Raw genomic sequence first — 14,455 nt, 5'->3', positions numbered from 1 at the left:
ATGTAAGAGGATAAATACAAAATCCCAAAATCACAGCCTCATTAGTAATTAATTTTCACGCGGCCATCCCTAACACACTTTGTTTCATTCTAAACCCTATATAAAACCCTCAATGTTTACACCACATTGCATTCTTTCTTGTCGTTCAAGCATTCTATTCATTCACAAATCAATCACTTTCTGCTCTCTCTCTCTCCCTCTCTCATTCTAATTCTCTAGAATTAGCTCTAGAAATTAGCCATGTCTAAATGCATCGGCATTATTTTAAGCACCATTGGTACACTAGTTGTTCTTGGAGCCATCAGTGGTTTGATATCCTATCTTGTTTTCAATGGTCGTACTAAACACATCAGGTACGAGGTGTTCGATGCCTCCTTCACCCAGTTTGAGTTGGCCAACAACAACATCACTCTCCAATACAACCTAGCCATCAATGCATCCGCTACAAACCCTAACAAGAAGGGTGCCTACCACTTTGAGCAGGTTATGACCGTTGCATATTTCGGGTCTAAGAAGAACATTTTGTCAGCCAGCACTTTTGAGCGGTTCGATCTACCCCACAACAGAGTGGCTTATTTGGCTTCATCGGAGAACCAGGCGTTGCGGCTGGATCTTACGGCCGATGAGGTTTCGAAGCTGAGGAGCGCTACGGTTTTCGATCTGTTGTGGGTCGCCAGTGGTAGAAGTTCGACCAAGCTTGGTAGAAGACGTGCGCATTTTAATTACAACGCCATCTGCTATTTGAGGGTCCCTTTGATCTCCGACGGAAAATTTGCTCAACGTTTTAACGTTACCATGTGCACTGTCCACAAACATTAATATGGTTTCATGTTTTATTAGTTAATAATTTTATGTTTAATTGTTGGCTTTAATTTGGTGTTATTGTTCTTTCGTACGTTGTAATAATGGTAATGGCATTGGCTATGTAGACTCGGATTATGTTTGGAGTTTGCTTATCAAATCAATAAAGAAACTATTATTTTATTTCTTTCTGTATATTCATATAATTCTATATCTATAATAAGTATAAGAACGATCTTTTCTTTCTTTTGTTAAAATAATAGGAAATCGATTCCACCAACCAACCCTTGGGTTAATTTCAAGACCTTATGATATATATATATATATATATATATATATTTGTTGAGCAAGTCACATTAATTTGACAAGTTTTTAATTTTGGTCTCACCCAAGCCATTTAGATTCTTATACTTTGAATATTTTAGTAATACGAACTCTCACACTAGACAAAAATTAAGATGAAATAATCCTCTACACAAGAAGAATGATAGAGTCACCATAACGAGAAAGGAGAATCTTGAGAAATATTTTTTTTAAAGACCCTTCTTATTTGGGAGCATTTTTGCTCACCACTTTAACTCAAGGTGTATCATCACCACCCTTCCCAAAAGGTGACACATGTCCATGGATTTAACTATAGTTAACTCTTTATTTTTTATTTGTTTGATGACATTATTACGAGAGAGAAATGATGATTTAATAAGATTTTTCCTAATTTAGCCTTATTCTATTAATTAACCTAACGAACTTTCCACTTTTATTGATTAATTTAATTTAAAAAATAAATCAAAACAATGAAAACTGAAAAGGCATACGTTACTATTCCAAAAAAAAAAAACATAGAAGTCTCTTGAATTGAGATTTTCTAGTTTCTTGATTATTCACAATTTGGGTGCTTATATGTGAACTATGCTCAATAGACTTCTTTCCTTTGTTCAAGCAAAAGATAGGTATCGTCTATGTTGTTACTTGTTTTTTTTAGTACTATGTATTGTTTTTTTTTAAAATTATAAATTTGCTTTGTTTTATTTAGTTTTCTGAGTATCAAGGCCAAATTCGAATTTAACAATTCATGTCCTTCGTTAAGATTGGGATGCCAACAGATTCATGGGAAGTGGAAGACTGTTAATTTTTATTTATTTAAGTAATGACTGTTCTGCTGTTGTTAATTATTCGGGTTGTTATTAGCTTAATTGGTAATTAATATAAAAGTGGAAAGTTTGTTGAGTTAATTAATAGAATAATGGTAAATCGGGAAAAATCTTATTAAAGCATTGTTTCTCTCTCATAATAATGTCATCAAACATAATAAAAAGTAAAAATTAACTATAGTTAAACTCATGGACATGTGTCACCTTTTGGGAAGGGTGGTGAGGGTACACCTTAGGTTAAAGTGGTGAGCAAAAATGCTCCCTTCTTATTTAGAGGGACGATAACATATTAAACTCACAAACACTATATAGATGCTAGAACGTTTATTATTGATTTATTAATTGCCAATGTAAGGTTGGCTGATTGAATATAATTCCCACGATTGTAGGGCTTAAATTTTGATACAGTTAATTTACTAGTCTATATAGTAATTAGTAATTGATCTCAAATCTTCAATCACATCCGCTTTGATATTCTTAAAAGAAGGAACTTGCGAAGTAATTAATTCCCAGCACTCAATTTTAATTAACTTTAATAAAACTTATAAGCCAAGCACTAGTTTCCCTAGTTTCGACCTAAACTTGTAAGATCACAAAACGAAATCCCGAAATTACTGCTCCCATTTTCAAACCCTGTATTCATTTTTGAATTGCCATCTCACATCTTTTAAAAACCCTCTGGCTATTCATTTACAAATTACTTCGTCCTCCTTCTTTATTTTCTCTTTAGAAATTCACGACCATGGTAAGGTGCATCGTCCTAATTTTGATCGTGACTTCTGCTCTTCTTGTTGCCGGAGCCGCCCATGGTATGATAATGTATTTCTTACATTTCGATGGCCGGAGTGAACTCCTCAAGTATCAAGTGAAATATATCTGGTTGGTCACGCACAACCTCACCAGAAACGACACCGTCCTCCAGTACTACGTAGCCGTCAACGGAACGGTCGAAAACCCTAACAGAAAATGCGCCTACGTAATTAACCATGCAGACGGCGTTCTTTATTCCGCGATCAACCAGACTAATAATTTGATGCTCCAAAGAACAAACGAAACTTATTTTAGTAACGATTTCAATGTAGGGCCCAAGAGAGTGAAGCTATTTAATACATGGTTTTTCAAGGGGGAGACGCAGGTGGCTCTTGGGGCAGACGAGGTTTCCAAGTTAAAGAATAGTACGAGTTTTGACCTCATTTTCAGGTTGTATGTCAACTGTTATACTAGGATTGGTGCAAGGACGAGGCGTTACATGCACCTTGTTTCATGCTATTTGAAGGTCCCTTTCCTCAGTTCCATTCAATCGGTTGCTCAAAATTTTAACGCTACTGGCTGTGATCTAGACCAAATAATTATGATAAAGTAAAGAGTGCTGCTATTTATACTACATCGAAGTGGTCATTAGAGCTAGTTTCGTTCGTGTTTAGTTTTAGTTCTTCTCTTTTCGTGTTCTTTGGGCTAGAATAATCGTCGTCGGCCGGCAGTAGATTGGAAGTTTTATGTTTAGGGTTTGGTACTTCTCTAATCAATAAAGAATAAGTTTCTCTATGTCTTCATTTTATTTAATTGTACTACGTATATGATCATTTTCATCTTCCTTTTTTGTTTTTTTCTTACTTTCAAATTTCTATGTGCTTGCTTCCCTGTGTTTTGTTTTCAATGCATGGCAGGTTGAATTTACAAGTTTAAATATCTTCAGTTCTCTTGGTTTCTTTCTTCTTCACGTTGTGAAGCCCACGCTTATTATAAGAACAGAGGATTTCAAAAGTGTTGCTTTAATCGTTAAAAGTGCAGCATAAGCAAACGAATGAGCAGCACTCTGGCCTCTAATTTTTTTTTTCTCTCTTTTCTGTTTTCTGTTTTCCTTAAAATATGAAAATGAAAACTAATAAGGCAAACCAGAGCAGGATTTGTATGCTTTGACCATCCAGACCAATCAGCAAAAGAAACATATTGCTCTACTCTACAAATCTGATATTAGCATGGTTTAAATGTTTTTTTAGGTACATCTGTGAGAGTTTACAGAAACGTTTAGACCGTGCAGATCAATCTGGCATATATGGAAAAACAAAAAATTGTTACTCTGATTAGTTTGAACTCAGTCCAAGCTTTTGGGCTGCGACAGAGATGGGGGATTGCTTTCCTTTACCAAATTAAGGTAACGAAATGCGTTCACGGCATCATATCTTCCCCAACCAATATAATTCTCTTCAGGACTGAGTTGCACATGCAGACCACATATTGATGCTTCAAGGTTGTTCTATCATTCAACCTTTGCCACACCTCCAGCAGGCATGCTGCTTTCTGCAACTCTCTCCCTCACAAACCTGGAAAGAATCACATTACCAGAAAAACAGGTAGAGCAAAGCATTAATCACCACACCAACAGTGAATGAAATTTTGGTAGCTTGTCCATAAACATAGTTTGTAGCCAACAAAATACCCAAATATTTCCAAGAAGTACCTGGCCAATTTGTCTCGCGATGACTGCAAGATGTATATTGAGAGAATAAAAGAAAGCATCAGACCTGTTGAATGCATGAAGAAATTTAGTAGCAATGGTGTCAGAAAGGCTCCACATTTTTAGGCCGCCTCTCATCAAATTTATACATATATCATTAGGTTGTCCATCTTGAGAGCCAAAGAAACTGTATGTTCTCTAAACTGTATGTTTGAAGGCAAGGCTTGCAGGAAGATAGGGAATGATAAACGAATATACAATTAACATATCTAATTTGATCAAGCACAGATTTTTACCTGATCCAAACAGTACATAAAATCCGGAAGTCACGTCTATCTCTGATTGCTCCTGCCTGCATGCAGACAACAAAATAATGTCACATTTCACAGAGTGCAAAATTTGGAATCCTAAGATTTATGCAAATCATAACTAAAAGAAAAGTGAAGTGATGCTGACCATGTATATCTGACCAGCACATGCTTTGGCCAGTGCTGAGGATCCCAAAATTGTTTACGAATGTCTGGATGGATTTCTACATCTGCCCAGGACAAAATGTTATAAAAACTCCTCAAGCAAGGGCGAAAATAACTCTTACAACTATATGTGCTTTTTTCTTTTCCAAAGATGATAGTTAAAACTTATATCTGCACCAATGAAATCGAGGAGTCTTATTCCTCTGTCCATTAAGGACTGACCCACAGAAATTTTAACTCACCAAAAACAAAATAAAGAGCCTAAATTACAACACAACACAAGCCCTTCAAAAGGGCCTGCTGGAATCGCTATGGAAAGCAAACCATTGAACTAGATTAAGAAATGAGCAAAATGGAATTACATACAGTGGTGAGGCATATCCACAACTTTAGCAGTGACACCATGCAAATCACTTCCTGAGTACCTCTGCATTGCATACAAATTGATCACAATAACAGATTAGCCAATAAAAGATACAGATAATAACTTCTTTCTTTTCCATATAGATTCCTAAATTTACAGAATCAATGTTTGTATCTCAATGAAACAATATTGTCCAGGGAGCCCATATTTTCCATTTTCTCAAAAGATGATGGCATGGTAAATATGTTGAAATGCTCATAAACCATGACTTACCAAATGGACGTCAATCATTGGAACCTCAGAACTCTTACGATTTATCACAAAAAGCCATGGGATTAAAAACTTTTCTCTCCCAACTTGAAACGATCTGCATGAGAATAACTATTTCTGTAAGCATGATTTTGAGCAAAGGCAAAAGACATGTTTGTAACAACAAATTTCCAAAGACCTTAAGTTAGATATCCAACCACTACCCAGATAACCTAATTCAGGAGCAGACAGACAATCTAAGGCTATGGCTCCAGGAAGCATCTCTTGTATCTCAATAAAATACAGAACAAGTATTAATTGATTCTTAAGAGACCCTAAGAGTTGGCATGTAAATTGTCAAGGATATCTTTGAAAAAACATGTTTGCTATCACATGACTAGCCTGTCAAAGGAAATTTAACGAACAATTGCTATTAATTGTAACATTATGGACTTGCGATATGCAAAAGCAAGTTCAGCTGCCAACCTCAAAACTTGAAATTCTTAAATTACATAAACTATCTCAATTGTGAAACACTTGACCTTTACCTATAGGTAGCTTAGCTGATTCTCATTATTAGCAATCCAATACTGATAATAGAATAAAAGAAAATAAATTTGAAGCATAAGGCCGGTAGTTTCAGCCTTTACTTGTACTCACAGTTTGTAGGCATCAGCACCCGTGTAACCCATCGGCTTCACTATAGGAATCAACACCTACAAATTTATACACCAGAAAAACAAATAAAAACGCTAACCATTGCAAAACAAACAGACAAAGAAAACCCTAATTGAGAAATACAAAAAAAGTGAAGGGCAGGCAGGTTGAGGTTACCTCACGATTCACAGCAAAGATTGGGCAATGTCGACCGATCATGTCGTGCCATTCAGTTTTCATCTGAAACCATCAAATTCAACAAAACCCATTAGATTTTGAGCCATAATTGAGTAAAATACTTCACAGAGAGAGACTGAGAAAGTACGGACAGAGTGGTAAAGACCCGTCTTGCTCATGGGGACGATGTCACCTGGCCTGTAAGCATCAGATATACAGGACATGGACAAAGACAAAAGAAGGATCAGAAACAGCGAGACAATTGATCTCCCTCCAGTTCCCTCCATCCTGTATTTTCTATCACTCACTCCGAGCTTTCACTCGATCTTGTTAAAGTTTGTCTGAGTTGAAGACTCGGGGTTGCAGATGAGCAAGTAGTCTCCGGGCAGAAATGTGAACAATATATCATTCGGACTGGACTTTGGAGCATTTGGGTTAAGGGCCCAAAACAGAAAGGAAAGTTATATGAAGGCCGGGTTGTATAAAATAAGCCTGAAATATGTGAGCCGACATATGGCCCAAACATAAACTATGACCTCGTTTGGTGACCTAGTTTGAGTTGAGTCCAAGTCAGTTCTTATGAGTCTCATTCACCCATCTAAGTGAAATTTGTAAAATACAATATGTTGAATTATTATACAATTTGATAAATTTACCCGTACCATACCAACAACAGTTAAAACTCTTATTTATTTTAATTAAAATAATCCAATCTAGTTCTACCCATATATATATATATATTCCCTTTTTTCTTCTTCTTCGTATTTGTCATATTTATGAGCTTTTTATTTTAACAAGTATTCATTGTTAATGCTTTGTTCATTTTGGTCATTTTATGGTGGTGTTCATAGAATATAATCAAAATTTGTTTTATTTATGGCATAGAAGTCATCAAGTGGGTGGGGGTGGAGCCTTTGAAAGTAACCTCCACACTTTGATATTCCCTCTAACTTTACTTTGGATAACTTTCCCATTTGGGAATTGGACCAAATGGCTTTTAAAAGAATAATAAATGCATAGTTTGGATCTCCATTGTATATTCCCTATTCTTCTCAAGAATCCCTCTTCTATCCTTATGTCGACTTCTTTTGTGGGACATTCTACACTATAGTTGAGTTGCGCCTCTTGCCTCCTCCTCCAACCCCTACATCTCATCATGCTTTAGGGTCATTAGCTAGCTAATTGGGAATTTACACTAATCACCTTAGGAAATAAATTAATGACATTCTATCATGTGGTTTAATTATACAATGCACCTAATAGAGAACAAAACGATCAATTGAATAACCTTGTTGTATTATTGATAACGATTATGTTGTAATCAATGTTTCCGTTTAATGAAATTTCACCTTCTCGATAAATAAAACAAGATATAAAATGAGGGTTTCTTGTTAGCTTATAATTCATAGTGATCCATTCACCTAATACAAACAAAAGCAAATTTCCTTGTTGTGTAATTATACGTATCCTATTAAGCAAAATTATTTACGTAAATGTACATAAACGTGGGATTTCATATTTGGTATTTAGCATTTCTTATCATTTTATCCATTTGACCAAAATGATTCAGAAACGTCTGCATAAGGAAATTATAATAAGAAAAAAAAATGACCGAAAAAGGTAAAATGATGACATGAATTTGAGTATTCATAGTAATAATATAAAAACCTCTTATTATGCAAAATTGAAGATAAAATCATATCTTAAAAATTAAAAAGGCCGGTTGACCAAGGCAATGTGATCGCCCTTTCAATCTTCATTCTCGTACACTAAACTAGTTTGAAATATCGCTTTGTTAAAAAAGAAAAGATAACCATAGCTATCGGACTGTAAAGGGAAGGAGTTGTAGAGTAGGTGGTGCTCAAATACAGCCCTGGCCCATTGTTAAAACTTGGAGGGTAAAACGTTGACGTTTCGCGCCTGAAATGGTAAAATTGGAAATAGGGAAACACATTGACGCAAGAGAACGGAAAGAGGTGGGAACGGAAAAAAAGAGAGAGACGGAGAAAGAAAACAAAACAACGACAGATACGTTTTTATGTTTTATAGTTTGGCTGAAACAAAATCCCCCAATTTAAAAAAAAAAACCTCAAAAAACATAAAATCGACAGCCCACTTACTCACCACTTGGGATCTTTTCATCTGAAAAAACAAACCCACCATCTCCCCAATCGCAAATTTAAGTCGTTTCATTCCAATCACCCTGCCGTTTTGCTCAACCGTCCGTATCATTCTGCACAATCTGATCGCCAGAGATAAAAGTTCCATATCGAATAAGCGCCGTCGATTTCCAATTCGAGTCTTCGTCTTCACCGTCGTCATCATGGTTGTACGGTCAAGCGGCGTGAGGAAGTTTAATTCGGTTTGTTTGTGATTCACGGTAATTCGGTTATTTCATGGGCGATCTTCGGGAAGATTGGTCGTCTGAACTAAACGGCGCCGTTGTGGAGGAGAGGCCGTCCTCGGCATCGTCGTTGTCATCATCAACTTCGTTGCTGTTTTCATCCAATCCGGCGTCGGCGGCGGCCGCGGCCGGTATTAGCGCCGAGTACTGGAAGAAAGCCGAGGAAGCGACGCAGGGGGTCATAGCTCAGGTTCAGCCTACTGACGTGTCCGAGAGGAGAAGGAAGGCGGTCATTGATTACGTTCAGAGGCTCATTAGAGGTTGTCTTGGTTGCGAGGTCCGTCTTTTTACTATACATACGCATTACGTATATATATACGCATGTGAATGAATCATAGTATTGAAGTTGAATTTAGTGTTCTACGATGTGTTGGGACTGCAAAGGACGTTTTCTTGTTTGAGAATTACAGAAAACTTGGTGATTAAAGCCCCTAAAATTTGGTTATTTCCGTCAAGTCTAGCTTTAGCTACACAAAGGTTGGACCTTGAGTTTAGTTTATGACTAGTGTAGTTCATTGGTTCAATTGGTCTAACATGCTTTCTATGATTAGCTGGGTATTTTACTTCAATCCCAATTTTGCTGGTCCTGCATGAATTTATATATCTAATATTTTATGTGTTAGCTAAGCTATGCAACTCTGTTTATAATTTTACTTTGAGCAAGTTGGGTACTTTCATATGTAATTTCTCGTCAAATCATTTGATTTGTCCTCCTAACTCCACATTTTGCTTTTCGACAACAAATGTGTGATATTACAGGGAGGGTTAGAGGGTTTAACCATGTGCGGCATATTTTGATTTTGTACTCAAATTGTGGCAGGTGTTCCCATTTGGGTCTGTACCTCTAAAGACCTATCTGCCTGATGGAGATATTGATTTGACTGCTTTTGGTGGTATAAATGTTGAGGAGGCGCTGGCCAATGACGTCTGCTCTGTCCTCGAAAGGGAAGTTCAAAATGGAACTGCTGAGTTTATGGTGAAAGATGTCCAATTAATTCGGGCAGAGGTTTTTAGCTTTTACCCCTGTACTTTATTAAAGATCATTGGTTGAGTCAAATAGATGTCCTATTCGTATGGAAAGAAATTGATGATAGGTATAAGTTACAACTTAGGATTAATGCCATCATGTATGTCCAGTAAGTTTATGTTTCGAGTGCTAGTATGTTGTGTAACTTTCTTTTCCTAACTGAAATTTTGATTTTCCTTGGTAAAGAATATGAGGATTTCTTGTGGCAGGTTAAGCTTGTAAAGTGCCTTGTGCAAAATATTGTGGTTGATATTTCCTTCAATCAGTTAGGAGGGCTATGCACACTATGCTTTCTTGAGCAGGTAATCTTTCATACAAAGCTGAACTGAAAATGAAGTTTGATTTGTTTAATACGAATTGAATGGGTTACCAGATTTATATAAAGGGATGCTTTCACTGGAAGCTCTGCTTTGCCTAGTGCAATGTCTCTTTCTAGACTTCTGTAGAAAGTATATGCTGATTTATGCCTTATAACTGATAACCTTGAAGGATCTTCAATCGGTACTCTTTTGAGTGTTGGCCACCTTCTTCTATCCTTTTTCAAGCCATTTTATAATTTTTTTTTTTGGTCTTATGGTATTTACTTGTGCTTTTTTCTTCCCTAATAATATCCACGATGTTGTATAGGTCGATCGCCTCATTGGCAAAGACCATCTCTTTAAGCGCAGTATCATACTGATCAAGGCGTGGTGCTATTATGAGAGCCGGATTCTTGGTGCCCATCATGGTTTGATTTCGACATATGCTTTGGAGACTTTGGTCCTGTATATCTTCCATCTCTTCCATGCATCTTTGAATGGTCCTCTAGCGGTGAGTGCTCTAATGAATTAGCACTAGCATGCTCCATATCTCTATGACATAAATTTAACTTCTTGTTCAATGTTCTATAGGTCCTATACAAATTCTTGGACTACTTTAGTAAATTTGATTGGGACAATTATTGCATCAGCTTGAGTGGTCCAGTTCGCATATCTTCACTTCCAGAACTCTTGGGTGAGCAACATATTTTTGCATTGGCGACATGCTGTATGAGCGTATGTGTTTAATTGAGATTATTTGCGGTCCTTTTTGCAGTTGAGACACCAGAGAATGGTGGGAATGATCTATTACTTAGTAATGATTTTCTCAAGGAGTGTGTGCAAATGTTCTCAGTTCCGTCAAGAGGATATGAGACAAACTATAGAACATTTCCACCAAAGCATTTTAACATAGTTGATCCACTTAAAGACAATAACAATCTTGGCCGAAGTGTGAGTAAAGGTGAACTACGTTTCCCTATAGACCTCTTCTCCTTTTTTTCTTTCTTTCTGTATTTTCATTAGTTGATGAAACCCTGTATTCCTAATTACAGGAAACTTTTACCGAATAAGAAGTGCTTTCACATATGGTGCTCGTAAATTAGGGCGCATCCTTTCTCAGACAGAAGATAACATAGATGATGAGATCCGAAAGTTTTTCGCAAACACATTAGATAGACATGGAGGTGGACAAAGGCCTGATGTCCAAGATCTTGTCCCATTGTCCAGATATGATGGGTATGGTTCTGTGTCGTTATTTGCAGGTACAGAGTCACAAGATCAGATCAATTATGAATCAGAATCTGCCTATTCAAGTGGCATGATTGGGGAATGTGGGTTAAATAGTGAGGGATCATGGAATGGTGAAGTTACAAATGTTCAGATACCTAGTCAATGTGTGAATGGACCACATGAAAGCGGTATGAAGGTGGCATCCCGAACAATGTTCTCAGAAGATGACAGTTCCTCAAATGGAATTGCTGTTTCGGAATACCGTCTTATGGGGGATGCAAAAGACCTTGCTACCTCCAGATTTCAAGGTCTTACAATTTCAACTGATGCTCAAAATCCTTCTCCTTCCAATGGCGAAGTGAGTATATCTCCTTTAGGTAAAGCCCATCATGCACCTCACCTCTATTTCTCTCACTCATCAACTGGAAATGGGGACATTAGCAATGGAAATCAAGATCAGCAACTGCCAGAAAGCTTTGGTTCAGCTGATAATTGGGTTGGTAACCAGGATGAGAATCAGTTTGGTTGTAATCAGGAGGTTTTGTCTCCTGTTGGATCTAAGCACCATCTGTCACGGTTGAGTTCTATTGTGGGTTCCTCTGAAGACTTCCATCCTAGTTATTCTGGTTATCCAAAATCAAGTAGTACTGCTGGAAGTCCGAAACCTTCCAACTCTTTGACAGATCTCAGTGGGGATCATGATAGTCACTTATGTAGTCTAAACTATGGTCGTTGGTGCTACGAATATGAGCTAAATGCTGCAATTCCTCCCATGGTGGCACCTCCAGTGCATTCACAGTTTCAGAGCAAGAAACCATGGGATGTAATTCGACAGTCAGTGCAGCGCAGACCAAATGCATTTTCCCAGATGAATGCCAATGGGATTGTCCCTAGACCAGCGTTCTATCCTATGAACCCACCAATGTTACCTAATGGTGCAGGCTTTGGTGTAGAGGAAATGCCAAAGCCACGAGGAACCGGAACATACTTTCCTAATACGGTATACTCATTCTAAGCCTCTGAAACTTCTGGTTCTTAAAATCATAATTTATTTTTAGGTGCAGATTTCTGTCAATCTTGTGGTAGTTTGTAGTTTCTCTTTCCAGGTAAATGTTTCAGTCGCTGGGCCTTGTTATCTGAAGTGTTTTTATGCTTTAAATTTTGCAGAACCATTTCAGAGATAAGCCCATGATAACAAGGGGAAGAAATCAAGCACTGGTCAGGTCTCCTCGTAACAATAGCCATTCTATGACACCAAATCCAGAGAATCATATGTCTGAGAGAAACAGTCGTGATCTATCACAAGTACAAATGTCTCATCATAAAGGTGGGGGAAAATCTGTGTCTTCAGATAGCCCCTCTGGTTCCCCTAGGAAGAAAGTACACCCACATACCAATGGTTCAATACATCCCTCCGAGCAAGTTGTAGAATTTGGGTCAACTGGGCATGCCCCATCAGAGGCACCTGGGAGTGGCAGGCATACCAACGCTGGCTCATCAGTCAGTCAAAACTCGAGTGGTAGCCATGGATCACCAGGGATGCAGTGGACAAAAGCTGAATTGGGTGCTGATGAAAATAGGTATGGTTTTCATTGTGGTTTCTATGAATATTTATCTATCACTAATGAGCACAGATAGGACTCTGTTTAAGCGTTTCTTGTTTGGACATGTAGGATTGCCGCACAATCATACCGTTTGAAAGATGAAGATGATTTCCCGCCATTATCAATCTGACTGCAGCACGAGTGATGATCTATTTATATGGTTGGTTGGATGAAAGATTTACAGGAATTGCTAACATACTGGCTTGAGCCTGAACTTTCGGCGCTTATATGGCTCGGCCGCAACTTTTTTGGAAGCGTTTACATAAGGAGTTGTTTTTTTCTTCCTTTGTTTTTCGATAGACGTTACATATGGAGTTAGATATGATGTTTGTTGGAAGCCATTTGTACATTTCAACTAATAATTTTTACACCCTTTAAAACCTTGATAGCAGTGCTCTGCACACCGAGTAGTTTCATGTATAGGTTGTTTGACTACAATCCTTTTCCCCAGGTTTTGTTCCCACCGTTGCCCCTCTGGGTAATTGTACGAACACTGTTGGAAGTATTGTTGCTGATGTTTGATGTAACTTTATATTCACACTCTTCTTTTTTGGGTTATGCCTTTTAGATGGCTCCTTATTTCCGCAGATATGCACAATCATAGTAGGACCTTCCAGCTAGTTTTACACACAAAATCATGATTGATTCTTCTGACAAATTTAGGACCTTCCAGCTATTATGCTTAATGCGCGGGCCATGTAAATGTTTTGGGGGATGCAAGGGGCAAATTGTGTTGGTGAAGGCCACCCATCCCTCCACAATTTCTCTTCTTTTTCATTCATTTTTCGTCCTTGGACATGGCCTACTTCAACATAATTTGAAATTTCTATTTTCTACTATGCTGTTTTTCTTTTCTACAAGACAAGTATACAATTAAACATAAGATGAGATCATACACCCTATTTTCTTTCAACTGTAGATGATTAGCTTGAGAGGAGGAAGGAAACCATCTCCAAAGACTTACTTGCCATTTGATGTAGCATATCCAAAAGATATCTTCTTTTTATTTTTTATTTTTTATTTTTTATTTTTTATTTTTAAATTTTAAAAAAATACAAACAATATTATACTTTAATCTAATCTAAATTACAGGGAGGAGAATTTGAACTCGGGTGCAGAATGGGAAGCACATCCACTCTAGTCAACTTGGTTAAGCCTATGTCTCCATCCAGAAGATATCTTAATTGTATTGTTTTATGCAACCTGTATTATTATAACTTCATCTAATGCCTAATTGTGTTACAACAAATTTGGGCAACTGTCTCAGCACACATGCTCCATAGTATTTTATTTCCTAAAAAATGAATTATTGCACTAATCCACAATAAAATACAAAATGGGTTATTAACAACTAACAAGTAAGGTCAAACCAATACTTAGAAATTAGTCACAATTCACACATGGGACAAAACCTATGATGTCAACAAATATTTTACTCCTCAAATTTGAGGGCACACCTGTATGCATACAGAGAACGGATAAGAATTAAAAAAAAAAGGTGAGGAGACTCTTTCAAACTGATGTAAATGTTCAATCAAATTGGAAAACTTGAAAACGAAAG

General features: G+C 37.2%; 3 protein-coding genes across 3 annotated transcripts; 2 read left to right on the top strand and 1 right to left on the bottom strand.

Moving 5' to 3' along the window:
- Positions 241 to 819, top strand: LOC18772790 (NDR1/HIN1-like protein 3). The gene has a single exon (XM_007206578.2). It carries the CDS (start codon positions 241 to 243, stop codon positions 817 to 819), a length of 579 nt encoding a protein of 192 aa, XP_007206640.2.
- Positions 3,884 to 6,718, bottom strand: LOC18775051. Its single transcript, XM_007205786.2, has 9 exons — positions 6,483 to 6,718; positions 6,331 to 6,393; positions 6,157 to 6,212; positions 5,521 to 5,614; positions 5,250 to 5,310; positions 4,867 to 4,948; positions 4,707 to 4,762; positions 4,414 to 4,477; positions 3,884 to 4,276 (listed from the first exon to the last, which is right to left on the bottom strand). The coding sequence occupies exons 1-9, from the start codon at positions 6,615 to 6,617 to the stop codon at positions 4,213 to 4,215; spliced, it is 675 nt and encodes a 224-aa protein (XP_007205848.1). The 5' UTR covers positions 6,618 to 6,718; the 3' UTR covers positions 3,884 to 4,212.
- On the top strand, positions 8,202 to 13,451 carry LOC18773696. Its single transcript, XM_007208107.2, has 9 exons — positions 8,202 to 9,011; positions 9,555 to 9,740; positions 9,971 to 10,063; positions 10,389 to 10,571; positions 10,652 to 10,754; positions 10,836 to 11,021; positions 11,113 to 12,290; positions 12,458 to 12,870; positions 12,964 to 13,451. The coding sequence occupies exons 1-9, from the start codon at positions 8,727 to 8,729 to the stop codon at positions 13,022 to 13,024; spliced, it is 2,688 nt and encodes an 895-aa protein (XP_007208169.2). The 5' UTR covers positions 8,202 to 8,726; the 3' UTR covers positions 13,025 to 13,451.

Source organism: Prunus persica, chromosome G6 (assembly GCF_000346465.2).
Source record: "Prunus persica cultivar Lovell chromosome G6, Prunus_persica_NCBIv2, whole genome shotgun sequence".
Lineage (NCBI taxonomy): Eukaryota > Viridiplantae > Streptophyta > Magnoliopsida > Rosales > Rosaceae > Prunus > Prunus persica.
This window is presented reverse-complemented; position numbering and strand designations above follow the sequence as displayed.